The 26370-nt window shown below is 42.7% G+C and overlaps 1 protein-coding gene across 1 annotated transcript; it reads right to left on the bottom strand.

The window, feature by feature from the left end:
* Positions 1 to 63: 63 nt before the first annotated feature.
* On the bottom strand, positions 64 to 24986 carry DNAJC18 (DnaJ heat shock protein family (Hsp40) member C18). The gene is made up of 8 exons (XM_045999474.1): positions 24890 to 24986; positions 22584 to 22770; positions 14215 to 14360; positions 11738 to 11923; positions 10689 to 10798; positions 9636 to 9745; positions 7106 to 7278; positions 64 to 2311 (listed from the first exon to the last, which is right to left on the bottom strand). The coding sequence occupies exons 1-8, from the start codon at positions 24927 to 24929 to the stop codon at positions 2187 to 2189; spliced, it is 1077 nt and encodes a 358-aa protein (XP_045855430.1). The 5' UTR covers positions 24930 to 24986; the 3' UTR covers positions 64 to 2186.
* Positions 24987 to 26370: the final 1384 nt, after the last annotated feature.

Here is a 26370-nt window from a genome sequence, read left to right as displayed (position 1 = left end):
CTACTGAGAGGAAAGACAGATGTGTTGTAGTCTCTTAGGTAATAAATACAATAGTACCATCAGTGCTATGAAAACAGACAAGAGACCTGATGTTTAATGGAGTTAGTTTTACCTCGGTTTTGTACCATAACAGGCAACTCATCTCTGCCATGAAATCCATGTCAAGTCAGTTTAATCATGGTCCCTTTTTTTCTAGCAGAGACTGGAGTTGGGGAGGGGAGAGCTTTGATTTTTGCATGAATAGGGAAACTTTCCATAAGCCTGTTCGGCTCACAGGCATATTTTATAGTATAAATCCCCTCAATTACTCAGAAAGGATCAAGGAAGTCCCCCCAGACCAAGAAGACAGACCTAGCTGAGCAGCAAAATCTGGCTTCTCTGGAGCTGCTCCCCTCCCCACAGCTGAGCAGGTGTCCCCTTCCAGCCACCAAAGATCTACTCTTCACCTCTGGACTCATCTCCTGACCCTGTGGAATGTCCATGTTGAACCATGCTAGACACGTCTGCCTAAATCATTGCTATGCCTCTGAAAGGACGAACTCTGCTTTGGAAATCAGTTTTGATATAGGAACTTTCCTTGCCTCCTGAAGAAAACATGGAGTGTAGACTACACTCACCTATTGATCTTCCAGGTTCTGATTCATGATGATCTAGGCGGCTCAGTCCTGGTAGTTCACTTAGAAGAGAGGGCCCAGAACCATCAGGCCTATGTAGTAACTAACCTCTTCCTTGTCACCAGTGGGAACAGCTGCCTGCCTTTGAGGACCTCTTGTTTTATATACAGAATTGTTACAGAGAGGGTCTTGTTCCCTCAAGGCCAGGGAGGAAGATCCGGAGTGAACGCAGGACTGCCATAAAAAGGATATATGGTCACAGGGTCACATGGTCGGGGGTACTGGGGCATCCTTGGGAAAGATTATGCCTTACCAATCTGGCTAGAACTGCCAAAGAAATGGGAATGACCTCACATTTTCTACTTGATAACCTAGCTCTGCCATTACCAGTTTTGTGACTGGGTCAACCATTCATCCTCTCTGGGCCAATGTTCTCTCTCATAAACAAAGGGATAACATGTCTCCTTCACAGAGTTGTGAGGAGGCTAAAGTAAGAAAATATATGTGAGAGCTCCGGCTTCACACTAGGCACTCAATAAATGTTGACTACATGAAAAGGCATCTCATATCACAAGCGATGGGGCCCTGGGTTAAAGACCGGGATGGCTGGGACCAACACTGACCTCCAAAGCAATGGAAAGAGGGTCTTTCACCTCCAGCTCTAGGCTTGAGCAACCAGTCTGGTTGGCCGGCAATGTCTGCTCTTAGGTCTGACCACTGTACTTGTGTGGGGTGTAGGGACTCCGGTCAAGTGTGATGCTGCAAGAGGAAATGGCAAAAAAAACCACACCCATATTCTCCAGATTCTGTGATGGCCTCGGGAACTTGCACCCAGAAGCTGAGACTTAGGTTTGTGTTTTACCTTCATCCCCAGGTCCCTGCTTTCTGCTGCTGGGCTGTCCATGGAACTGTTTCTTTTACCCAGTGGCTTTAACTTTCTGGACCCTCTAAAAAGAGAGAGGGTTAAGGAAGTAAAAGAAACTCAAATCAGGCAGTTTGCTAATGCTAGTAACTCTGGACAGAGAGAGGCAATGGAAAACTATTGACTGTAATAGTTTACATCTCTCATTTCCCTTAGAAAATGCAAAGTTGGGCGGGCACCTGTTCCAAGGGCTGAATGCTAGGGGCCATGAGGACTCACAGGAAGGGAGAGCTATCATTCTCCATATACACTGTAAACAACTAATGTGAAGCTGCTTTGGCTATGCGTAGGAACGACCGGATATTGAGACTTAACTGAAGAAGGGGAGGAGGAAGAAAACATGGACCTGCCCTGGGATGCCTGAACTACAATCCTAGTGGCAGGATAGGCATGGAGCAGGGAGCGCTGCATCAAACGCTTTGCCTTTAATTCAATTCAGGTGGACTGTTCGTGGCCCCTGGAGCCAATCCCCAGGAAGGATTCTGTGATGGCAAGTCTGGCTCCATGCTCAAGTGCCTTCAACTCTGCCCACGAAAGTTAGCAAGTTGTAAAATGTTCGTCATTTCCTAATTTTGTATTATAAAATGGAATTAGGAACATAAATACTAACAAGTAGCAAAACCCCAACCCGGTGTAGGACTAGCATCCTCTCAGCCACCTCTGCGCAGGCCAATGAGTTTGGAAAGTTTTTCACAGTTTTCAAGTTTCAGCGACTCTGCCTTCTGTTTCAGTCGTTCATCTCTGTATAATCCTGCCAAATTTGTCAATTCCGACTCTGAAAGATAAAAGAGGTAACCAATTCATCAAGAGAGTTGAGCTCCTTTGTTTTGTTTCAGTATTTCTGGAACCACAGCTCCTTTTACTTTCATGCTTTTTCTTTTAATTAAATTTGAGAAACGCTTACTCATTTATTCGAGAAACTCAAATCCCGCGGCTCGGCTACACCAGTGCCGAGGATTAAAGGCCACCTGTGGTCCTGGAGTCCTACAGTATCTGTGCTCTACTATAAAAGCACTGGACTTAGTTCTTATCAATAGAACATTTGGCACCAGACTTAGGAAACGCGCACGTGTGCAGTAAGAAGAGACTCCGTTTCACAGCCTCTCTACGAATGGCATTCAGATGGCAGTTGGGAGAGAATGGAGTCCAATCGCCTGTTCCTGTCATCTGAAACAAAGACAGCTGCTCCATTCTGTCCCCTGCGTGGCTGGATCATAACTCAGACATGCTAACTGACACAGAGCCTCCCTCCAGTGGGTATGCCTTCTATAGAAGGCCAGGCTACTGGCAGCTTTCTTCATTCCCTCACCACATGTGGGGTCCCTAACTCAAAGGCCAAGGACAGCTGGGCTCTTTTAAAAGTGAAATCATCTGGATCCGGTGACCTTTGTCTCCTTGACTAAATGAATTTCATTTTCTCTTCATGGTGGAGAAGGTCATTCTATTTTTAACCAGAATATAATCTCCGTTCTTTCCCGATGCAACGGCAGTTTGGCGGCCTCTATTTTTCATTCTTTTGTCAGGTTTCAGAGACATTCTTAGGGAGGAAAGCCTGAAAAGCACCCCCCGCACCCGAGACGTGTTGTGTATTAACAGGATGGCACGCTTGGATGGGCTGTGTGGCTTTTGAAAGCCTCCGACAGCAGGCAGCTACTCGGTGTTTAAAGGACCATACTTGTGAAAATGCTATTTTAATCATTTTGAAATCTGTCTATCCATTCTTAATCATCCTGCCAACAGATTTTGTTTTTCTTGCTGGAACGAGAGGCACCTGTCTGATTAATCAGCAAACTGACTGGAAACAGGAATTAATACTTTGCCAGGGGGAACAATGGGCATTGGTTTCTGAGTAAGTTTCTATCAACACAAAACACTGGCATTTCTGCTCACAATGATTCTATTTACACCAAGGAAGGCCCAAAGTGCAGATTAAGTGCAGGACTCCAGGGTGAGGGGTGGCCATGCACGAAAACCCTCCCTCTACAATCGAGGCTCTGAGCCCGGGCCCTAGTGGCTTGGCAGGCGGCCTGTCCCCGGGGCCCCCAACAATGTGCTCTTAGCCGCTGTTGCGGTTGCCTGCAGTGCCTGCCAGTCGGGGCGTGCCGGGGCGTGCCTTGGCGCTCTCATGGTTGTGGGCAATAGCGCTTCCTGTAGCCCCATGCGCCACACCCAAATGAAAGCCCCCGCCCTGGGCCTGCCCACCTCACCAACTCCATTTCCCTGGCTTCTCTGGCATGTGGGAAACCTGTTCAGGCCTCTACGCCTTTGGTCCTCTGGAGTCATCGGTATGCCGGCATATGGAACAGATTCTGTGGCTTTACTTTTCCTTCAGTGATTTCCCTAGGTGTTTTGTTTGCTGAGCTTATCTCAGTGCCTCACTGCCTGACATCTCATTCTAGAAAGGATTCTTACTATTTTCTACATTGGAGTCCACTCTTAACAAGCTGGTGAAAGGTAACTGCACTTAGATGGATGCTTTTCTCAAAATATCACACAGCTTTTCATAAAGCTCATTAAAACCAGGTTTCAATGCTCCAGGGGTTGAGACCCCTGCTCCAGATCAATGACTTTGCAATAATGTCAGTGTTTCAAGGAACCACATCCTAACTGCCCACCACCATGCTTGGAGAAACTTCTCTCCAAACAGCCAGCGAATGCTTTTGCCCTTCCATGAGTAGAAGGGTCAACTCAATTAATATGCTACTTTTGACATATTTTGACTGTTCATACTCAGTGACTTCTAAGTTAAAAAAAAAAAAAAAATTCCTGGAAGGGGCATCAAGAGAACAGCTTTTCTTCCTTAACAAATGTCCCTTGTCCCGAACTCCTGTGTGATAGATGGACAGAGCAGTGAGCTTCCAGGCAAACTGACTCAGGCAAATTGTTGAAGAAGCAAGTCCCAGAGCCCCTCCAAAGAACCCTCTGCACCCCTGTGGTCTAAAAGGCCACACGGATCCCAGCCAACCCTCAGGATCCAGCTCCCTGGGACAGTACTGCATCCACTCTAGCAAGACCATGCGAGGCGCGGACTCCACCAGGAACTGGAAGCTTAATATGCGCCAGACATCAGGCTAAGCATTATACCCATACCATCTTCTATAACCCGGACAGTGTCTCTAGGAGGAAGAGCATTTTATCCCCATTGCAAAGTCTGATCTCCTACCCACGGTGCTGCCCTGCTCCGGGGCATGGAAAGAAGTGCTCCTTGGCCGCGCAGGGCCAGGATCTCAGCTCGGCTCTGCCAGGCTGGGAGGCAGATCCTGCTGTTACTTTTGTCCATCCCAGCCTGGTGGCAATGGCCACTTCCCCTGGCATTGGGTTGATTAGATGCAGCTGTGGAGGAGTAAACAGGGCCATCAGTGTTCAGAGTAGGGGATTACTCACAGAAGTTCACTCAGATTAAACATTCTAAGGGAAAACAGAGAAGAGAAATGAACAAAAGATGAAAAAAGACAATGGCTAACTTTGCTAAAAACAGTTTCCAGTAGGTATTTTGCCAAGAGTGAACTTCGTTCTCAAGTGGATTTATTTTTACAACCTCCAAGTGCTAAATTTAACCTTGTTGGCTGCACTTGCTGCTGGATTGGGAGGGCAGATGCTGCTCATTCTCAAATGGCATTTGGGTCGTGCAGAGAGTCTGGACAGCCACCGTCCTTAAATGCCAGAAATAGATTTTTAAGGGGTGTGTGCTGATAACCCCCTCTTTGGAACTTGTGGGTACATGCATCATGCTTACCTACTGGATTTTTATTTATATCTAGAGGGTACCAAAGTCCTGAAACTAGGCCTCATGCAGATGGGGAGAAGAAGCCTAAGAGCCATTTTAGATGTAATCCTTAACCGTGAGCTCTGTGCATAGTTCCAGCTGGGGAGTGCATGTGGGTGGGTGTGTGTCTGAAGAATGTGAAATGCAGATTTTCATCCAGTTCTTGCAGAAAGCAACAAATTCAAAACCCTCCCAGGGGTGAATACAATGGGGACTTTTAGGACACACATTGTGGCCTTCACCTGATTTAGATCCATGTATCAGATGCCTTTCTGTCCAAAGCCTTTTCTTGCTCCAAAATTCTTTTCTGATTTTTGAAACTTGCAACAACTAGTTTAACGTGAGGTAGGGTACTTCCTGACCTCCTTGTTTTTTTCAGTATTTATTTTTTGATAAATTTTAAAAAGCAACTTTCTCCTGCTTAATTTTCCCTTATGTCTCAGAACCATTGCCTATCAAGCTCCTAATGCACCTGAGAGTGGAGGTGGGCTCTTCCCTACAGGAGTAGAGGGCAGAGACAAGGTCCCTAAGGACTAGGATAAAGACACTAACCCTGCTCTGTGATTCTTAATCTGCAAACATTTTCATTATTTTCCAGGCCTGAGAATCCTCTCTTCCAAGGACATTTGTTGAGCACCTGTTCTGAAGCAAGGATGGTGCCAGGGGCCTGGGACACGAGATTGGTAAGACATGGCTCTTATCGTCAGAGGGCCCGCAGTCCAGCAGGGAGACTGACACGTACCTACAGAGCGTTAACACTGAGAGCAGTACTGTGCTAGCAGCATGCACAAAGCGTTTTAAGAACACCTAGGAAGGACAGATTAACTTGGGGGTGGAGCTGGGCTGCATGATGGGTCAGCGAGGGCTTAGTGCCACTGTGACTAAAGGGCTAATTTTATCAGCTCTGTTAGACATTTAATAATATCCAGTTATACCATTTAAAAAATGAGTGCGTTTGCTTTTTAAAAAGTAAAGCCACATTTTATATGATACAGTTATTAAGGGTGTGTGTATATGCCCCCCACCGCCTGCACAGGTGTACATACATGCGTATATGTGTGGAATTCAAGTGGGATGAAAAATGAACCTGTTGGCTGAGAGGCAGGGCTACCCTTGCTACTCCCTAAACCAACTGGCGGACACTGACACCCCCATTGTTTTCAGAGAAGGAGCAAAATGGAAGGCCTGCTCAAAACCACACTTACTGAAGGGGCAGACCCAGGTAGATTCACTTTTGATTTAGGTGGCCCCAGCTGGCTAGAGCCAACTTTTGGTCTGGCTCAAACAATTAGGCTGGATCAATCAGATTTTCTTTTAGGGAATGTGGGCTTAGGGAATTGGACCAAACCAGCTAGCACTGCACACTTACAGAGGAAGCTTGTGATGTAGAAAGAGGCCAGTAACTAGTGGGCTTGTGGAAGCTGGGAGAGTGACGAGGAGGGTAGCAACCAAAACCAACGAGGGCAAAACCAGGTTGTGAAGGAGGAAAGCTTGAGGAAGCAAAGGAAGGCAGTTGGCAGAGAGGAGAATGGGGCAGATGAGCAGAGAGAAGTAGACAGACAGACAGATAGGCAACTAGTGCTGCCTGCCTAAGTTCCCAAGGTTTCCAAATTCTGGCCATATGTGTCCTCTCAATGAATTTCACTTTTTTGGTGGTGTCCCAGATGGGCCTCTGTCCCCCCAGTGGGCCCTCTGATCACATAAACATGTGCCACTCAAGGAGAGAGGAGGGACTGGGAAGCTGGGCATGCCTCAGGTTGGAAGCATGACGACCAGTGAAAAGTCCCTTTGACAACATCTTACTTTGTTGTTTCTCCTTCCAACAACTCGTCTGGACGTAATCAATGTAATCCTTCTCTATCGTCTTCTCCAGGTCACGGAGAGATGCTCCTCTGTAGGCCTTCTCAAAGTTTTTGTCCACAAAATAAGGCACCTGCAGGTTCTGCGTTTCTCTGGAGATGGTGTAGCCCAAGGTCCTGAGACAAGGAGACAGAGGCTCAGGTAAGCCAGTTACATATGGCAATCTCACTCTTAACTCCAGCTGCACAGATATCATGACCATAATTCCCTTTTCTTAGGGCAGATGGAAGCACCACTGTTGAACACACCTAACATTTATAATTTCCCCAGCAAAACAGTAACTGTAATGTCATCATTATGTTAGTGTATTCATGTTGTGAATTCAGCCTCAGTATAATTAGTCTCTTCAAGGATCCCCTCTCTTATATTGGTTTCTGGGCTAAAAGTTGAATGTTGAATGCTTAAAATATGTTGTACACTGTGTAGGACCCAGCATGGTACCTGGCACAGAGCAGGCTATTGGTAAATGTTGGGCAAATGAATTGATTGTTACAGTAAACTATTCACAAATAACCAGATAGTGTACACCAACTTAGCACCAATTTTTAGGACAGGAGAGAAAGTACTTCACACATGGCTGCTAAGTGAGAACCGCAAAAACATCAGACAAAAGATTTCAGTGATGCTTCTGTACTAACTCTCTGTGGGTCTAATATATCCAATAGTATGTGGTGCTCAGAAACGTCAGTAGTTCTGGGTTAACTAAACACTAACCGTAAGGAAGTACAGAAAGAAGCTCAAATTCTAGTTAAAACAATGTGGTAGCAACGTGCAAAATCCAGGCTAGTTTTATTCAAACTTGACAAATTCTATTTCGACTGAGTTAATATTTTCCCAGCTTTCTCCTTTGATTTCTGTACTTAAGCATCTTCCTGGATATCTAAGGGTTCAGGCCATGACTGCTCCCACCTCCATCTGGGAACGTGTTAGCAGGGCAAGTTCCTCTCTGCCCCACTGGGTGGGTAAGAAAAGAGGGAGAAATAGCAAATGGAGAAACATGGGAAGTCGGGAAATAGAGGGAATCAGGCCAGGGTGATCTGACAGCAGTATTTCCTCTCTGAGACTCAGCTTTCCTTTTCGTAAAATGAAGATACTGATGTAGAATATAGTTTTCAGTCTACAGTGATCGCCAGCAAGGACTCTTCCTGTTATATACTACCCCATGGATTCCACATTTTGTTAGGTTTTTAAATTTTTTTTACCAGATTTTATTTTTAAGTAACCTCTATACCCAATGTGGGGCTTGAACTCACAACCCCATGATTAAGAGTTGCGTGCTCTATGCACTGGGCCAGCCAGGTCCCCCCATTTTGTAAGGTTTTTGCCTCTTAAACCATAATGAGTAACGACTCACTTCTCATTTATCTTAAAATAATTAATTCAGTGGGGTGCCTGGTGGCTCAGTTGGTTAAGTGTTTGACTCTTGATTTCAGCTCAGGTCTGGATCTCAGGGTGGTGAGTTCAAGTCCCATGTTGGGCTCCAAGCTGGGTGTGAAGCCTACTTAAAAAAAAATAAATTAATCCAGTGATCCTCAGACAATGAACCAGAGTTATTTGGAGAACTTACTAAAACTCAGATTGCTGGGCACCTGGGTGGCTCAGTGGGTTAAGCCTCTGCCTTCAGACTGGGTCGTGATCTCAACATCCTGGGGTCAAGTCCCGTATTGGGCTCTCTGCTCGGCGGAGAGCCTGCTTCCCCCTCTCTTTTTGCCTGCCTCTCTGCCTACTTGTGATTTCTCTCTCTGTGTGTCAAATAAATTAATTAATTAATTAAAAAAACCCTCAGATTGCTAGTTTTCATCCTCTGAGTTTCTGATTCAATATGTATGGAGTGAGGCTTACAAGTTTGCATTTCTAACATGTTGCCAGTTGATGTTGATGCTGGGGACTCAAAGATGAAAACCAATTAACTAACCAAAAACCAATTAACCAAATAACTAATTGAAGAAATAAAGAAGTACCTATCATAGCTCATAGTTTGCATGCATTTTTCTGCAAAAGCAAAGTAATGTCCTACTATGGTTTGACTATATAGACTCATCATGAATAAATGTCCCTTCTTGCAATTACTTAAATTGAAAATAATCACTGGATCTCAGATACTATGTTCCTGACCTAGAGGGGTCCAGAGATCCGACCACAAGCTCAGTAGGGTCCATTCTAAAGCTAACATGATATGATAAGGATTTAATCTGAAGTTGGAGTTAGTCTATTCATCCCTCAGAAACCAGCTGCTGCTATTCTGCAGCTGATCAGATGATGTCGCTGTAGAACAAAATAATCCATGTCCTGAGCCCACAGGAAACTGCCTCCAGTATTTTTCAGTCTCTGCACTATTACTATCCAGCTGTTCCTTTAAACAAAAAACCAGTGTTTTCTATACGGGCGAAATGAAATGTTAGCAGTACCAGCGAAATATTCAAGTCTTTTACCCTCCAAATTGTTAAGAAAGATTGATAAATATTTGACTTACGATTTATAGAATAGGCTATATGGGGGGTTAGCGGCTAGCAGCTGAGTAATGACAGATATAATCACAATCACAAGAACTGGAAGTAACTGAATAAATGCAGAATATGTAGTCTGAAAAAGAAAAAAAATATTGGGTGTAAGTGTTCCTCATCAATGTAAAGCTTACAGAAAATAAGAATAGTTTTCCCAAAGAAAATACGAATTACTGCAATGTACTGCACAAAGCCCAGAGTCTGTTCTCTCTGCGGAGAAGACTGAAGGAGACCCACCCACAACCTGTATTGACACCCAGTTATTCTCATGTAGTCCTCTTTTCTAAGGCCCATGAAGCAGACACCTCTGGGTGAGTCTGCCTAGACTGTGACTTTCACGAGGTGGGGTTAGTATTATGCAGCTCTGTTGCTGAATGGACTGGGAGACATCTAACCCTAGCAGAAACGTGGAAACTGAGACTGCGCAGTTACCTGAATAAAGGACATGTGCTCTTGGGCATTGTGGACTGGTTATTTGTAAGCAGAAGCAGAACAAGCTGGGTTGCTTAAAGAGAATAAAGCAGATGCAGAGAAAGGTGGGAAAGGTGGACACAATCTGGCCACAAAGAGTTATGGACAGATAGTTGCATGGGTGCCTGTCTGTACCTTGGTTTCTGGTTCCCACCTATCCTGTGATTCCTGCCCTTGAGCTTCAGGAGACTCCCTAGTTCCCTTACTTTCAACTCCCTTTAGTTCTGAATATTCTGAAGGAAATATTCTATTTTCTATATTCTATTTTAAAATATTCTATATTCTATTTTCTGCAGTGAAGAAAACCTTGATCAAGACAGCCCCACAGGGGAACTAATTTCCTAGAACAGCCACCAAAGAATGAGTGGGGAAGGAGGTACCATCCTGGCCCATTTGGACCAATGACCTACCCCTTCCCGCCACTGCCTCTGCTTTCCTATAACATGTTTTAATAACATAAGTTGAACTTCCAAAACCTGATCACAGACACTGTAAAAGTCAGCTCAGGACAAGAGTGGATGAGCAGCAGTTTGGCTGTCCTCCCTTGGTACCTGAGGCTTCTCTTCTTCTTCTTCCTTCCGTGTCTGCATCCGCTCATGTCGGTGACGCCGGCGGTAATAGTGGCTATCATCTGTCACATTTGAAAACATATGAATGTTTCCTGGGAAAGAGAGAAAAACCTGTATAGGATATGGCAAACATTCCTTCCTTGCTTTTCTCAAGATCCTTGTTCCCAGCTAGGTTCTCTGATGGCAGAGTATTGTCCCATTTTACTCAGTAGAAAAATACAACAGTAGGTAAGCCAAGTGAACCAGGTGCAAATGGAATGTGCTCTCCTGCTTTTATTTAAATAGTCCTTTGTGACTAGTGAGTAGAGAGAACCCTAAAAGGCTAGTAAAGAAAGAGCCTTTGGGCCATGAATCCTGTCTGACATGCTCTTATCTGCTTCCTTGTCCAATATCAGATTATGTTATTAGTATCTTTGTTTGTTTGTTTATAAATAAGTAGGCTATTTATTTATTTATTTATTTATTTATAAATAAGCTCCACATCCAGCATGGAGTCCAACATGGAGCCCAAATTCACAACCCTGAGATCAAGACCTGAACTGAGACCAGGAGTTGGATGCCCAACTGACTGGGCCACCCAGGCACCCCAACACTAGTATCTTTAAGAGCAATTCATAAAATTCAGTTTACTTCCTGGGCATTTAATTATTCCAATGGCCAACTCCCTGGGGGTATTTTTCTAACTTTTATCTTTATACAGCTGTTATTTTGCAATAATGATAATAGGCATCTTCCTACTTATTTTTAAGCACTTAAAAATATTTAATCCTCACAGAAGCCCTGTGAGGTATATGTTATCAGCCCCATTTCTCAGGTGAGGAAACAGAACCAGAGAGACCAAGGGATCTGGTTAAAGTCATGCACAGTTGGCTACAGACTTGCCTCAAACCCTAGCTTATCTGATTCCAAATTCTTGCTGTTTCTACCATACCATGGTCCCTCTATTCAGATCCTCGAAGAGGAGTTAGCTGAGATACAGAAAGAGAGAGAGAGAGAGAGAAATTTTCCAGCTATAATTTTGAAATACTCACCTGTAGGAAAATGTCCTCCAAAGAAGACATTGAATAGCTCTTCTGGAGTGATGTCAGCTTCGAAGTCCCTGTAATAATTATAAGGTCTGCTTCGAGGGGCAGTGAAAGTCACCTGTTCGTCTCCATATTCATCATAGCGGAGTCGCTTGTCAGGATTACTCAGGACTGCAAAGGCATTTCCTATTGCTGCAACCAAAACAAAAAAGTACCTGAGTGTAGTCTTTGGTGTAGCTGAGGGTAACGCAGGAAGCAGCAATGAAAAGCCCAGAGTTGTAGGCTGCTGCATGATGTTGTGGGGGGACTAAGGAAGGGTGTTTGGGCCTAGAAAGTTCACCAGAGTTCTTACCCTTGACATTTTCCATGATCTAGTTTGATAAGCCAGAAACAATATGGGACTCAAGACGAACTAAGAACTACTGCTTTCATTCATCAAAAATGTGTCCATATTTCCCTTGAGAGGAATTACTTTATATTTGGAAACAGTTCATACATAGGCAGTGGTATTCTAACTTGAAGTCAGAAACAATCTCCTAAATAAAATAATCAGTAAAATTCATCGCTTGGCTAAAAGCAAAGTCCTCACTAATCACAGTCACATTTCAGCCTACTTTAGAAAGAAGAGGTTTAGAAAGTGGACTTTAGAAATTAGGAAACCTATCTCCAGTGCCTTCGTGACAGAGCAAAGACTGGATAGATTACACATGCTTACCATCACCTCTTCTCTCTATGCACAAATGTGCAAATATCGTCCAATTAAAATTAATTTAAACATACAATCACTGCCAGTAATCAAAGAAACCTTGAAAAAAAATCTTTTTTTATTTTTAAAATTTTTTTTATTTTTTATTTTATTTTTAAATTATTTTTAAATTATTTTTTTAAAGATTTTTTATTTATTTATTTGACAGAGAGAGAGATCACAAGTAGGCAGAGAGGCAGGCAGAGAGAGAGGAGGAAGCAGGCTCCCTGCGGAGCAGAGAGCCCGATGCGGGGCTCGATCCCAGGACCCTGAGCTCATGACCTGAGCCGAAGGCAGCGGCTTAATCCACTGAGCTACCCAGGTGCCCCTATTTTTAAATTTTTTTATTGGAAAAAAATCTTTAAGACATCCCCATTCCCTACCTCTAATTCAGCCAATACTCTGAGAAACACAGTCAGGAAGAGCATTTATGATTCTTCCAGCGAGGAAATTATATTAAATGTTTACAGCAATAAAACAGCTAAGTAGAGAAAAACAAATAAAAAAGGCTAAATAGTTGTTTCAATATCACATCCCTTGAAATCTGGCCAATTTCTCATATAAATGGCGTTAGTCTGTGAGATACTTTACGTGAAGGTGTAAAGAGAATGTGGGTTATCTAGAGTTTCTTTGTAGAAACTGTGGGGAGAGCAAGATTCACAATGGCACCCTAACAAAGGGAGATTGTCCTTTGAGGTAAATGTTGACTTTAAATTTCTCAGGGCTATAATTTTTTTAACCTTTTCTTTAGAAAAGTTCTAAATCTACAGAAAAGTTGAAAAAAAAAACAGTTAATAAACACATGTATACCCTCTATTTTGTTCATCAACTGTTAGCATTTTGCCACATTGCTTCCATTTCTCCATACCTACATAAATACATATGTACACGTAGTATATACAGATTTCTTTTGCTGAACCATCTGAAAGTAGGCTGCAGTTATAATGGCACGTCATCCCTAAATATTTCAGCCAGTACCTCCTAGAAGAGTCTCCTACATGATCACAATACCATTATCATAGCTAAGAAAATTAACATCAATCCATGCAATTCATCCAAAGTTCATGCATTGTATTTGCTCTTAGACTCCTTTAGTTTCTTGTCCTCTAGAACAGTCTCCCCACCTTTTCTGCTTTTCGTTATATTGACTATTTTGGAGAGCAGGACAGTGTTCCTTGTAGAATGTCCTACATTTTGATGGTTTCCTCGCTATTAGGTTCGGGTGGAACATTCTGGGAAGAATACCACACAGGTGCCATATCATATAATGTGAGGTGGGTCCAGTATTGGTGATGATAAGCTGGATCACTGGGTTAAAGTGGTGACAGCTAGATATCTCTATTATAAAGCAAATTTCCCCCTTTGTAATCAGTAGGTATTCTGGGGAATGATGCTCTGACATCATGTGACCATTCTATTCAACAAAAAGCTGTCACCTGGCAGTTTTAGCATCCACTGATAATTCTTGCCTGAATCAAGAGCTTCACTGGGGGTGAAGGTCTTAAGTAAGATTTTTATTTATGTCTCAGATCTAAAAAGGTACCATTACAGATAAATCAAATATTTTTCTTCCAAAAGAAATTAAAGTAAGTGAACGAAGACAGGAGGGAGCTATGCTGATAATCACTATTTAAGAAGTATGGCAGGAAAAAAAGGCCCTGCTTGTGGCCTTATAAAGTGATGACAGGGTAGGGTGAAACATCTTGTGGCAGAATTAAACAGGAATTCATGATCAGACCTTTGAAAGCATCAGTTGCTCCAGGAGCACAGTTCTTATCAGGGTGAAATTTCAGGGCGAGTTTTCGGTAAGCTTTCTTAAGCTCTTCATCACTGGCATTTCGAGAAACTCCCAGAATTTCATAGTAATTTCTGCATTTCTTGATCCTAAAAACACACATCAGAAACATGTATGTCTACAAAGACCCCGTTTACATTTTACATTTACATCTGGTCCTCCAATCTGTGAGCCCCAAAGCAAACCTAAAAGAAAAGTTGTGAACACATTCATAAAACTTTCAAATTGATTAACAAGGTCCTCCTCCCACCAAGAGCTTAATGCCTTTCAAAGTATTTTTACCGGGGTTGGGCGGGGCGGGGGGGAAGCAGTTTGGGGTAAATCCGAAAAAAATGATGCAGCAGAAAATAAAAATTTTAAAATCAAAGTATTTTTACATCTGATATTTTATTCTTCTTGTATTCCTGCAAGTGGGTAGATCCTTACAGGAAGGTGCAGGCTAAGCCCCTGAGAGTTCAATCACAGGACGGCAAGGTCAGAAGAAACACCTACTCACCCTAGTGATTTCTCGCTCTCTCATTTTCCTTATGGCTACCTATCAAAACTTTGTGTTTCGTTTTTATTTTTTAAGGATTTTTTTTATTCCTTTATCTGACAGAGAGAGATCACAAGAGGCAGAGAGAGAGAGGAGGTAGCAGGCTCCCCACGGAGCAGAGAGCCCGATATGGGGCTCGATCCCAGGACCCCAGGATCATGACCTGAGCTGACAGCAGAGGCTTTAACCCACTGAGCCACCCAGGCATCCCTCAAAACTTTGTTTTAAAAAGTTAATATATACACATGTGGTAGAAGAAAAATATCCAACAGTACTAAACTATATACAGTGAAAAAACTTCCTGCTTCCGGGGCGCCTGGGTGGCTCAGTGGGTTAAAGCCTCTGCCTTCGGCTCAGGTCATGATCCCAGGATCCTGGGATCGAGCCCCCCATTGGGCTCTCTGCTCAGCAGGGAGCTTGCTTCCCTTCCTCTCTCTCTGCCTGCCTCTCTGCCTACTTGTGATCTCTGTCTGTCAAATAAATAAATAAAATCTTTAAAAACAAACAAAAAACTTCCTGCTTCCCTATTCCCTGCTCCCCAATCTCCCATCCGAAGGACAGCCATGTGAGAAGTTTTCTATGAATCCTGTATGTATAGACACCTCTCCCTTTTCTTTTTTGCCTAAATCTAAATATATTGTATCATCTTTATACATTCCCCATCCTTTTTTTTAAAAAAAGATTTATTTATTTATTTACTTTACAGAGATCACAAGTAGGCAGAGAGGCAGGCAGAGAGAGAGAGAGAGGAAAGCAGGCTTCCCGCTGAGCAGAGAGCCCGATGCAGGGCTCAATCCCAGGACCCCGGATCATGACCTGAGCCGGAGGCAGAGGCTTTAACCCACTGAGCCACCCAGGCGTCCCCCCATCCCTTTTTTTAAACTAAAAGTGTTTCTTAGAGATGGATCGGTAACGTATAGAGATGAGTACGCGACAATAGTTTAGATTAGAATGGCAGTTCTGGACTTTGTGATCTCATAAGTTTCTTATACTCTTAAAAATTACTTGAGTCCCCAGAAGAGTTTTGTTCATGTGAAGTATATCTATCAATATTTACCATTCTAGAAAGGAAAACAATAAATTTTAAAACAGTGACGATATAACTACATATCAGGTAGCCTCTCAAAAATTCCACTGTACAATCATGAGAGAATGAGAGTGAAAAAGGCAAATAATGTGTTTGTACTATTATCAAAATTGTTTTAAACTCGCAGACTCCCAAGGTTTTTGGGGTTCCCAAGCTACACTCTGAGAAATGTTGTACTAGAGCATGAACTCTGGGGTCAAAATGCCTTGGCTGGGATCTTATCTTGCTGTGTACTTAAGTTCTGTGACTCAGTGTTATCTTCTGAAATGGGATAACAATTTCAACTATATTTTACAAGCTGTTATCATTTAAATGAAGTATTCATCAAGGTACTTGATAGCATTTGACAGCCCATAAATACTGGCTATTACATATCTATGTCATTCTTTTCAAAAGCTGCACTGCTTTTATGGATTATACTTATTGCATTTTATGAATTATATCTATCCTCTACTGATAGGCACTTAGAGAATATCTCCAGTCTTTTGCAACTACACAATCCAGTCAGACAGAGGGAGGTCCAGCATCTTGCTCAAGAGTTCAGTAACAGAGGCTGGACTATAAAGCAGGGTCTGGAATATTAGTCGTGGTCCTTCCTCTAGAGCTGCCCATGGGTATCTTTGGATCCTCACCCACTTTCCAATCCCTGCTTCCATGGTAGATACTCCTCTGCCTCTTTCTCTCTTGTGTATAAATTTATTTGTTGAGTAACAGTTTTTTTGAGCTACAATTCACGAAGTTCACTCTTAAAATGCACAATTCATTGATTTTTTAAAAAAGTATATTCAGATTTGTACACCATCATCACTATCTAATTCCAGATCATCTTCATTACCCCAGAAAGAAACCCCATACTTGTTGGCAGTCATTCCTCATTTTACTTCCCAACCCCTGGCAACCAATAATGTAATTTCTGTCTCTATAAATTTGCCATTCTGAACATTTCACATAAAAGGAATTATAGAATATGTGGACTTTTGTGTCTGGCTTCTTTGACTAGCATAATGTTCAAGGTTCATTCATGTTATAGCATGTATCAGTTCTTCATTCCTTTTATTACCAAGAAGTATTCATTGGATGGATATTCCCCAATTTGTTTATCCATTCATCAGTTCATGGACATGCAGGTTGTTTCCATTTGGGAGTTATTATGGATAATTCTGTACGAACATTCATAGACAAGTCTTTGTGTGGAAGTATGTTCTCTTGGTTATATACCTGGGAGTGGATTGCTATGTCATGTGCTATGTTTAACCTTCTGAGGAACTGGCCTTCTATTTTCCAAACTGGCCACACTGTTTTCCATTCCTACAAGCAATTAATATAAGGGTTCTATTTCTCTATATTCTTACTAATACTTGCTATTGTCCTTTTTTTTTTATTGCCATCCTAGTGGGTGTGAGGTGGTGTGGTATCTCATTGTGGCTTTAGTTTGTATTTCCCTAATGACTCATGATACTGAGCAACTTTTCATGTGTTTATTGGCCATTTGTAGATTTTTTTTTTTAAAAGCCATTTGTATATATTCTTTGGAGGAATGCCTATCAGATCCTTTGCCCATTGCTCAATTGGGCTATTTGTCTTTTTATTGTTGAGTTGTAAGAGTACTTTATATGTTCTAGATATAAGTCCCTTATCAGATACATAATTTAAAAACATTTTCTCCTGTACTGTGGATTGATTTTTCACTTTCTTGATGGTATCTTTTGAATACAAAAGCTTTAAATTTTCACAAAATTCAATTGACCCTTTTTTTTCTTTTGTCATTTGTACTTTGGGTGTCATGAAGACATAGATTTATATTTTCTTCTAATTTCTTTTAAGAGTTTTATAGTTGTAGCTCTTACATTTAGGCCTTACGTTAGGTCTTTGAGTTAACTTTTGTGTTTGTGTGAGAAAGGAGTCCAACTGCATTGTTTTGCATGTGGATATCCAGTTGTCCCAACACATTTATTTATTTATTTATTTATTTTTAAATATTTTATTTATTTGACAGAGAGAAATCACAACTAGGCAGAGAGGCAGGCAGGCAGGTGCCCCTGTCCCAACACATTTATTAAAGACAATTCTTAATAAATAAAATCTTTTAAAAAAAGGGGGGGGCACCTGGGTGGCTCAGTGGGTTAAAGCCTCTGCCTTAGGCTCAGGTCATGATCCCAGGGTCCCGGGACCGAGCCCCACATCAGGCTCTCTGCTCGGTGGGGAGCCTGCTTCCCTTCCTCTCTCTCTGCCTGCCTCTCTGCCTACTTGTGATCTCTGTCAAATAAATAAATAAAATCTTAAAAAAAAAGACAATTCTTTCCCTTATTAAATCATCTTGGCACTCTTTTTTTTTTCTTTCAAAGTAAGCTCTACACCCAATGTAGGGCTTGAACTCATGACCCTGAGATAAAGAGTTGTGTGGTCCAACAACTGAGCCAGCTAGGCACCCCAGCCTTGGCACTCTTGTCAAAGAAAAATCAGTTGACTGAGGGTGTCTGGGTGACTTGGTTGGTGGATATGACTCTTTAAAATTTTTTTTTTAGATTTTATTTATTTGAGGTGGGGGAGGGGCAGCAGAGAGGGATAGGGAGAGAGAAAGAGGAAGAGAAACAGACTTCATACTGAGTGTGGAGCCCAAAGCCAGGCTTGATTTCAGGACCCTGAGATCAAGACCTGAGCCAAGATCAAGAGTCAGACACCTGAGACACATGGGTGGCTCAGTCTGTTAAGTGCCTGACTCTTAGTTTTGGCTCAGGTCATGATCTTAGGGTCATGAGTTCAAGCCCCAGGTTGGGGTCCATGCTGGGTGTGGAGCCTACATTAAAAAAAAATCAATTGACCATAAATTTAAAGGCTTACTTCTGGACTCTCAAGTCTATTCCATTGATCTACATGTCTATCCTATACCAGTCCACACTGTCTTCATAACGTAGCTTTGTAATAAGCTTTCAAATTGGAAATGTGAGTCCTCCAACTTTGTTCTTTTTCAAGACTGTTCTGGCTATCCTGGGTCCCTTGTATTACTACATGAATTTTAGGATCAGCTTATCAGTTTCTGCAAAAAAGGCAGTGAGGGATTTGATAGGGATATGTGAAATCTATTGATCGATTTGAGTAGTATTACCACCATTTCCAATATTAAGCCTTAATAAAATAATCCTTTCCAATATTTAGCTCTATGAACACAGGCAATCTTCCCATTTATTTAGACCTTCTTTAATTTCCTTAAATGAAGTTTTGTAGTTTCAGTGTACATCTTACACTTCTCTTGTTAAATGTATTTTCAGGCATTTTATACTTTTTTGATGGTGTTATAAATTAAAATTGTTTTCTTTTCCATTTTTGGATTGTTCATTGCTAGGGTACAGAAAAACAATGATTTTTGTATACTGATCTTATATTTTATAACATTGTTGAGGTCATTTATCAGTTCTTTTTTTTTTTTTAAGATTTTATTTATTCATTTGAGAGAGAGAGAGAGAGAGAATGAGCACAAGCGGCAACAGGCTGAGGGAGAAGCAGACCCGCCGCTGAGCAGAGAACGTATTGCAGGGGCTTGATTCCAGGACCCTGGGATCATGACCTGAGCCGAAGGCAGATGCACAACCAACTGAGCCACCAGGTGCCCCTCATTTATTAATTCTAACAGTGTGAGTGTCTTCCTTAGAATTTTCTTTCTTTTTTTTTTAAATAAAGATTTTATTTATTTATTTGAGAGAGAGAGGGCACAAGTCCAGGGGGGGTGGCAGACAGATGGAGAAGCCGACTCCCTGCTGAGCAGGGAGCCTGTCCTGGGGCTTGATCCCAGGACTGGGGGATAACAACCCAAGCAGAAGGCAGACACTTAACCGACTGAGCCACCCAGGCGTCTCTATTTAGGATTTTTTATATTATATCATATCATCTATGAATACAGTTTTACTTCTTTCCAATCTGGATGACTTCTTTAAATTTTTTTCCTCTAATTTTTTAAAAAGATTTCCTTATTTATTTTAGAGACAGAGAGAGCATGTGCACATATACAAGCATGGGGAGGGACAGAAAGAGAGGGAATCTCAGGCAGACTCCCTGCTGAGTGCAGAGCCAGAACGTGGAGCTAATCTCAAGACCCTGAGATCACAACCTGAGCCGAAACCAAGAGTCTGAAGCTCAACTGACTGACTCACCCAGGTGCCCCCAATCTGGGTGACTTCTGTATTTCTTTTTCTTGCCTAAATGCCCTGGCTTGAACCTGTAGTACAATGGTAAATAGAAGTGGCTAGAGTGAACATACTTGTCTTCTTCTTGATCTTGGAAAGCATCCAGTTGTTCACCATTAAGTATGATGATCTTAGCTGTGGGTTTTTTAATAGATAGCCTTTATCAGTTGAGGTTCTCTTCTACTCCTATTCTGTTGAGTATTGTTATCATGAAACAGTGTTGGATTTTGTCAAATGCTTTTTCTGCACCTATTTAAATGATCATGTGGTCTTGTCCTTTATTCTATTAATATGGTGTATCACACTGATTAATTTTCATGTGTTAAACAACCTTGCATTCCTGGGATAAGTACCACTTGGTCAAGGTATATGATCTTTTTTTAAAAGATTTATTTATTTATTTGAGAGAGAGAGAGAGAGAAAGAGCGCACATAACTGGGGGGGAGTGACAGAGGGAGAAGGAGAGGAGCAGACTCCCCAGTGAGCACAGAGCCAGATGCAGGGCCCCTCACAGACCCAAGATCATGACCTGAGCGGAAACCAAGACTCAGATGCTTAACCGACTGAGCCATCCAGGTGCTCCAAGGTATAGAATCCTTTTTATGTGTTTTTACATGTTGCTAGAATCTATATCCATAAGGGATATTGATTGATAGTTTAGTTTTCTTATGTTTTTGTCTGGTTTTAGTCACAGGGTAATGTTGGCCCCAGAGAATGAGTTGGGAAGTGCTCCCCTCTCTTGTATATTTTGTAAGAGTTTATGAAGGATTAGTTAATTCTTCAAACATTTGGTAGAATTTACCAGTGAAGGTTTCTGGGCCTAAGTTTCTCTTTATGGGAAATTTTTTTAAAATTTTATTTTATTAAAAAAAATAAAATTTTTATTTAAATTCTATTAATTAACATACAGTGTATTATTAGTTTCAGAGGTAGAGGTCAGTGACTTATCATTTGTATATAACACCCAGTACACATTACATCGTGTACCCTCCTTAATGCCCACCCCCACTCCAGTAACCCTTAGTTTGCTTCCTACAGTTAAGTCTCTTATGAGTTCTCTACCTCTCTGATTTTGTCTTATTTTATTTTTCCCTTCCTTCCCCTATGACCCTCTGTTTTGTTTCTTAATTCCACATATGAGTGAAATTGTATGATAATTGTCTTTCTCTGACTTACTTTGCTTAGCATAATACCCTCTAGTTCCATCCACATCATTGTAAATGGCAAGATATCATTTTTTTGATGTCTGAGTTATATTCCATCATGTGTAGGTATTACCATCACATCATCTTTATCTGTTCATCTGTCGATGAACATCTGCACTCTTTCCATAGTTTCGCTATTGTGGACATTGCTGCTATAAACATTGGGGTGCACGTGCCCCTTCAGATCACTACGTTTGTATCCTCTGGGTAAATACCTAGTAGTGCAATTGCTGGGTCACAGGGTGAATTTTTTTTTTTATTATGAATTCAATCTCTGTATTTGTAGTAGGTCCATATGATTTCCTAGTTTGTACCTTTCTACAAATTTGTCTGTTTCATCTAGGTTATCTAATTTGTTGGTGTACAATTGTTCATAGTATCCTTTTAAAATCTTTATTATCATTGTAAGATTGGTAGTGATGTCCCTCTTTTATTCCTGATTTTAGTTATTTGAGTCTTCTCTCTTTCTTGGTTAGCTTAGTTAAAGGTTTGTCAATTTTTTCGACATTTTCAAAAAGCCAATTTTTGCTTTTGTTGATTTTCTCTTGTTTTTCTAACCTCTATTTCATTTATTTCCACTCTATATTATTTCCTTCATTCTGCTTGCTTGGATTTAGTGTACTCTTTTTGCTCTTCTTTTTCTAGTTCGTGAAGGTGGAAGATTGGGTTACTGATCTTAGATTTAAAACAAAACAAACAAACAGACAAAAATATATATATATAACATTTATAGCTATAGATGTCCTTCTAAGCTTTGCTTTAGCTGTACCCTACACATTTTTCTATGTTGCGTTTTCATTTTCAGTCATCTCAAAGTATTTTGTAATTTTGCTTAAGATTTCTTCTGTGACCTATTTGTTATTTTAGGAATATAATGTTTAATTTTCACATATTTGTGAATTTCCTAAATTTGCTTCTGTTGTTGATATCAGAGAACACACACTGTATGATTTTAATCCTTTTAAATTTATTGACACTTCTTTTGCGGCCTGACACCTGATCTACCCTGGAAAATGCTTCGTGTGTATTTGAGAAGAATGTGTACCCTGCTGTTGTTGGCTAGACTGTTGTATAGATGTCTGTTTCATCTAGTTGGTTTTCCCTGCCTCTTCTACACAGAAGCAGGGAAGCTACCTCAGATTATACCCCAAGACTCTACTTCCACCGAGGCTTGCCTCTGCAGCCAAGAAGCTGTTGTGCTTCCATAATAATAATAAAAGTATAGTAGCAGTCTATATTTATATAACACATTCTGCTAGGAACTCTACGTTAAAATCACTCACTGAATCCCACCACAGACTCACCTTTGTACCCCAAGCAGCTGTTCCTCAGTGTAAGTGGCACTCCCCTCACCCTGTCGGGTTGGATTCCACTCATGCTCAGACTTCTTTTCCTTTTGCACTTTCATGCAGTTACAGCACCCACAAGGGTCATGACTTTCAGGAGGTCTATCTTCTGGGTATTTGTTTCTTCTAACTGCATCAATGTAAGCTGCAAAGCAACAGCCCCCATTAGGCCTCCATCTGATCTCCAATCAGCTTTGCTATCTGCCCTCACTATCAGGGAGGCTGCTTGGGGCGAAGAGTATGAGGGCCAAACTACTGACATCATCCTGACTTTTAAGCATCCACATAAAACTGAACGAACATCTCCCTTGAGAAAACAATGTAGTAAATACGGAGACAACCATGAAAACTTATAATGCTAGAAACGTGAAGCATAATATTTACACCATACCTACAGTGGTCATTCAGCAAATAATTTTGAATCAGCGCCAGAAAAGGGGCTTAAGAGGCCCCCAAACCTTGCCTTTCAAGAGGCGTCTACCTTTAGCGCAGTACAGGGGAAAGCCTATTTTTCTGTGATCCATGGTCAGAAGTGACATGGCTCATAAAATAATTTGTTGTTTTTGTTGCCATGCCTCCCACCTAAGATTTAAAGTAGGGGTGGTTCTTTTAAATAGCAGTTATAGAACAAGACACTTGGCTAGATAGAGCAAGGAAATGTATGGATAAGACCTACTTCTGGGGGCGCCCGGGTGGCTCAGGGGGTTGGGCCGCTGCCTTCGGCTCAGGTCATGATCTCAGGGTCCTGGGATCGAGCCCCGCATCGGGCTCTCTGCTCAGCAGGAAGCCTGCTTCCTCCTCTCTCTCTCTGCCTGCCTCTCTGCCTACTTGTGATCTCTCTCTGTGTGTCAAATAAATAAATAAAATCTTTAAAAAAAAAAGACATACTTCTGACCACAAAGAGGTTATAGTTTAAAGGGAGAAGATTCAGTTCATCATAACACGTGGAGAATGTTAAGAAGGCCATAGCAATCCAGTCAAAGAAGGCAGAGGACTCAGGTCCTGTCTGGAGGATCCGGGAAAGGCTTTAGAAATGTCTCTCTCCTGCCTAAAATACGTAGTGATTACCGACTGCTGCTGCTGCTTTTTATTTTTTTAAAGATTTTATTTATTTATTTATTTATTTGATAGAGAGATGGAGAGAGAGCACAAGTAGGCAGCAGAGTGGCAGGCAGAGGGAGAGGGAGAGGGAGAAGCAGGCTCCCCCCTAAGCAGGGAGCCTGATGCGGGTCTCGATCCTAGGACCCGGGGATCATGACCCGAGCAGAAGACAGCCGCTTAACTGACTGAGCAATCCAGGTGCCCCTACCCACTACTTCTTGTCCAAATTTCTTATCATAGGCCTATCTGCCTCTGCAGCCTCCTTTCTTACCACAAGCTCTTTTGCAGCCTATGCTCTAGCCACACCAAATGCCTTTCAGATCAGCCATGCTTTCTCTTTTCTCTGTGCCTTTGCACATGCTGTTCCCTCTGCTTGCAACGTTCTTCCTCTAAGTCAGCCTAACTCCAAGGCATCCTTCATCTCTTCATATGTCACACTTTCTTCCGGATGCCTCCTCTGACACCCAGGCTGTCAGTATGCTTCCCAAACCTAAGACCCTGCTGTGTAGCTCAGGACTTAGTGGCTCTGTTTCGTAATTGTCTGTTTGCCTGTCGAACTCCCTCAATGGACTGAGAGTTTTGTGATCTCAGTGGACCATGTCTGTCAGATCCCTGCTGCATGATCAGCATAATGCAGGGTACATAATAGGGATCGAATCAATACTCTTCGCTTAACTGCAGGATGGCAAAGACCGGCCTGTCGGTATTGGTGCAGGCTGCAGGAACAGCACCAAAAAGAGACCTAGAGTCAGGCGGCCGAGTTGGGAGGAGCGAGCATAGGGGCTGGGAAAGCAAGCTACAGGAATCCGCATCACTCTGCTGACCCAGCCACCCTGGCACAGGCGGGGCCTGAGCACCGCGGGCCCTAAGCTGGGCAAGGGCCGAGGCGGGGCGGGGCGGGGGGCCGGAGGCAAAAAAGTCATTACGGGTGACTCTGGGCTCCTGGCCGGTTCCTTAGCTTGAGCCAGCGCTCCTGATTTCCAGATCCCGGCCCCTGCCCTGGCCGGTCTCCCACCTAATTCGGAACCCTACTGAGGCTCAGCATCTCTTCATAGGCATCCATCTTTCACCTCAGGCCCAGGATCTCAGCCCTCAGTAATCTCAAGGAGCCCCATCCCTCCCCCAACTCTGCCCTGTCGCACCCTCCGGCAAAGACCTGGTACCTTCGGTCCAGCGCTCCCCGCTGCCTAGAGTCGCTGCCATATCGGTTCCCAATTAGCAGGTCTGCGGAGCCTCCCCAGCGCCCAAGGCTGAAAGGGACCGGGCAAGAAGCGAAGCGCGGGGGATGCTGGTCATTGTAGTCCAACTCACAAAAACCGCGGGACATTGGACTACAACTCCCGGCAGGCTCTGCGCGAGGGGCGGTGAGAGTTAAAGCTGCCTCTGGGGCTCGACCCTTAGAAGCGAGGTCTGTGGAGATTTGTTGCAGTTGGTTGACTGCTGGGCCACTGCGAGCACACTTTTCCTCAACTGTAGAGTGGGGATAGTAGCTACGGCCTCACCTAACACTAGGGGCATTCAGGGAGGCACGATGAGATCCTGCCTGGGAAAGGTTTTGCAAACTAAGTCTAGAGGGTCACAGTGTGACTCTTCATCTCAAGAATGTCCTTTTAAAATATATGCTAATGCCCGTTCTGTGTAAAGCGTATGTTAGGTCCTGGAGCTTGAGAGACGGGTTTTGGGAACCAAAACTTTAAGAACCAAGGAGACAGAAAAATTAGATAGATTTATGTAGTTAGAGGGCAGTCTGAGTATGCCCTCTTCATGCATTCGCTCCGGCACAGCTTCATTAGAGGGATCTCAAGGCTTCAGAGATAGAGAAAGAAGAAAGGGGTAGGCGTTGGAGCCGGCATTAAAGTCCCTATCTTTGCTCTTCTTTATTCTTCATCCATCCCATCCTACTTCAGGGCACCTCTGAGACTTCTGTTCCACCCCACTCGTTTCCATCACCATTCCCTTGTTTTCTGAAGGCCCTATGAAATTAGTAAAAGGGAAGTAAAATATGACTGCGTTTTCCCACTCAGGTCTTCATGGGGCCTAACAGAAAAAAAGCAATTCTCATGGTGTCCTTACTGACTTCTGCCTGCGGGTGAACTGGGATGGCTAAAGATCAGGTTTCAAAAGTTAGAAATGATCAATTCATTTCAAGACAAAAAATTACTTGGAATTCATTGAGCTCTTACCCAGAAAGACCACATCAGTATGCCAACTGTAAAACCAAGCAGCAGCTACTTAGGCATTTGGGGGTGGGACTGGGAGATGATCAGTCAGAGACACAATTGATAGGGTACAATCTAGTCTAGCATTTCTACCCTGCAGTCAGGAGTGGCCCTAGGATGTGAGTGCCAGTGTGCTCACAGAAGACTGGGTCCTAAAGAAGCCACCTGTGCTTTGCAGACAAGGGACCTGATCAGGGATATACATTAGGTGATTAAACATAAGAAGGAAGTTTATTTGGTTTTGGGAAACTGGACAGACTGCTTTAAAATATGAACAAGGGAAGGTGAGATATGCCTTAGGGTCTAGGGGCACAAGGCTAAGGTCTGGAGGTACTCAAAGCTGTCAGAAGGCTGGGAAGTGAGAACTATCTGGTTGAGAATAGCAGGGAGAGGGGGCTAGAGCACTGTAGGGAGAAACTGGATTG

Source organism: Meles meles, chromosome 3 (assembly GCF_922984935.1).
Source record: "Meles meles chromosome 3, mMelMel3.1 paternal haplotype, whole genome shotgun sequence".
NCBI lineage: Eukaryota > Metazoa > Chordata > Mammalia > Carnivora > Mustelidae > Meles > Meles meles.
Note: the sequence above shows the minus strand (reverse complement) of the source record. Positions and strands in the feature narration are given on the sequence as shown.

Excerpts from the sequence above, each read along its gene's own strand:
- DNAJC18 (XM_045999474.1), bottom strand. The coding sequence starts at position 24,929 with ATGGCAGCGACTCTAGGCAGCGGGGAGCGCTGGACCGAAG. Across the intron at positions 11,924-14,214 it reads AGCAACTGATGCTTTCAAAG|CAATAGGAAATGCCTTTGCA; the intron begins GTCTGATCATGA and ends TTTTGGTTGCAG. Across the intron at positions 7,279-9,635 it reads TATAGCCTATTCTATAAATC|GACCTTGGGCTACACCATCT; the intron begins GTAAGTCAAATA and ends TCCTTGTCTCAG.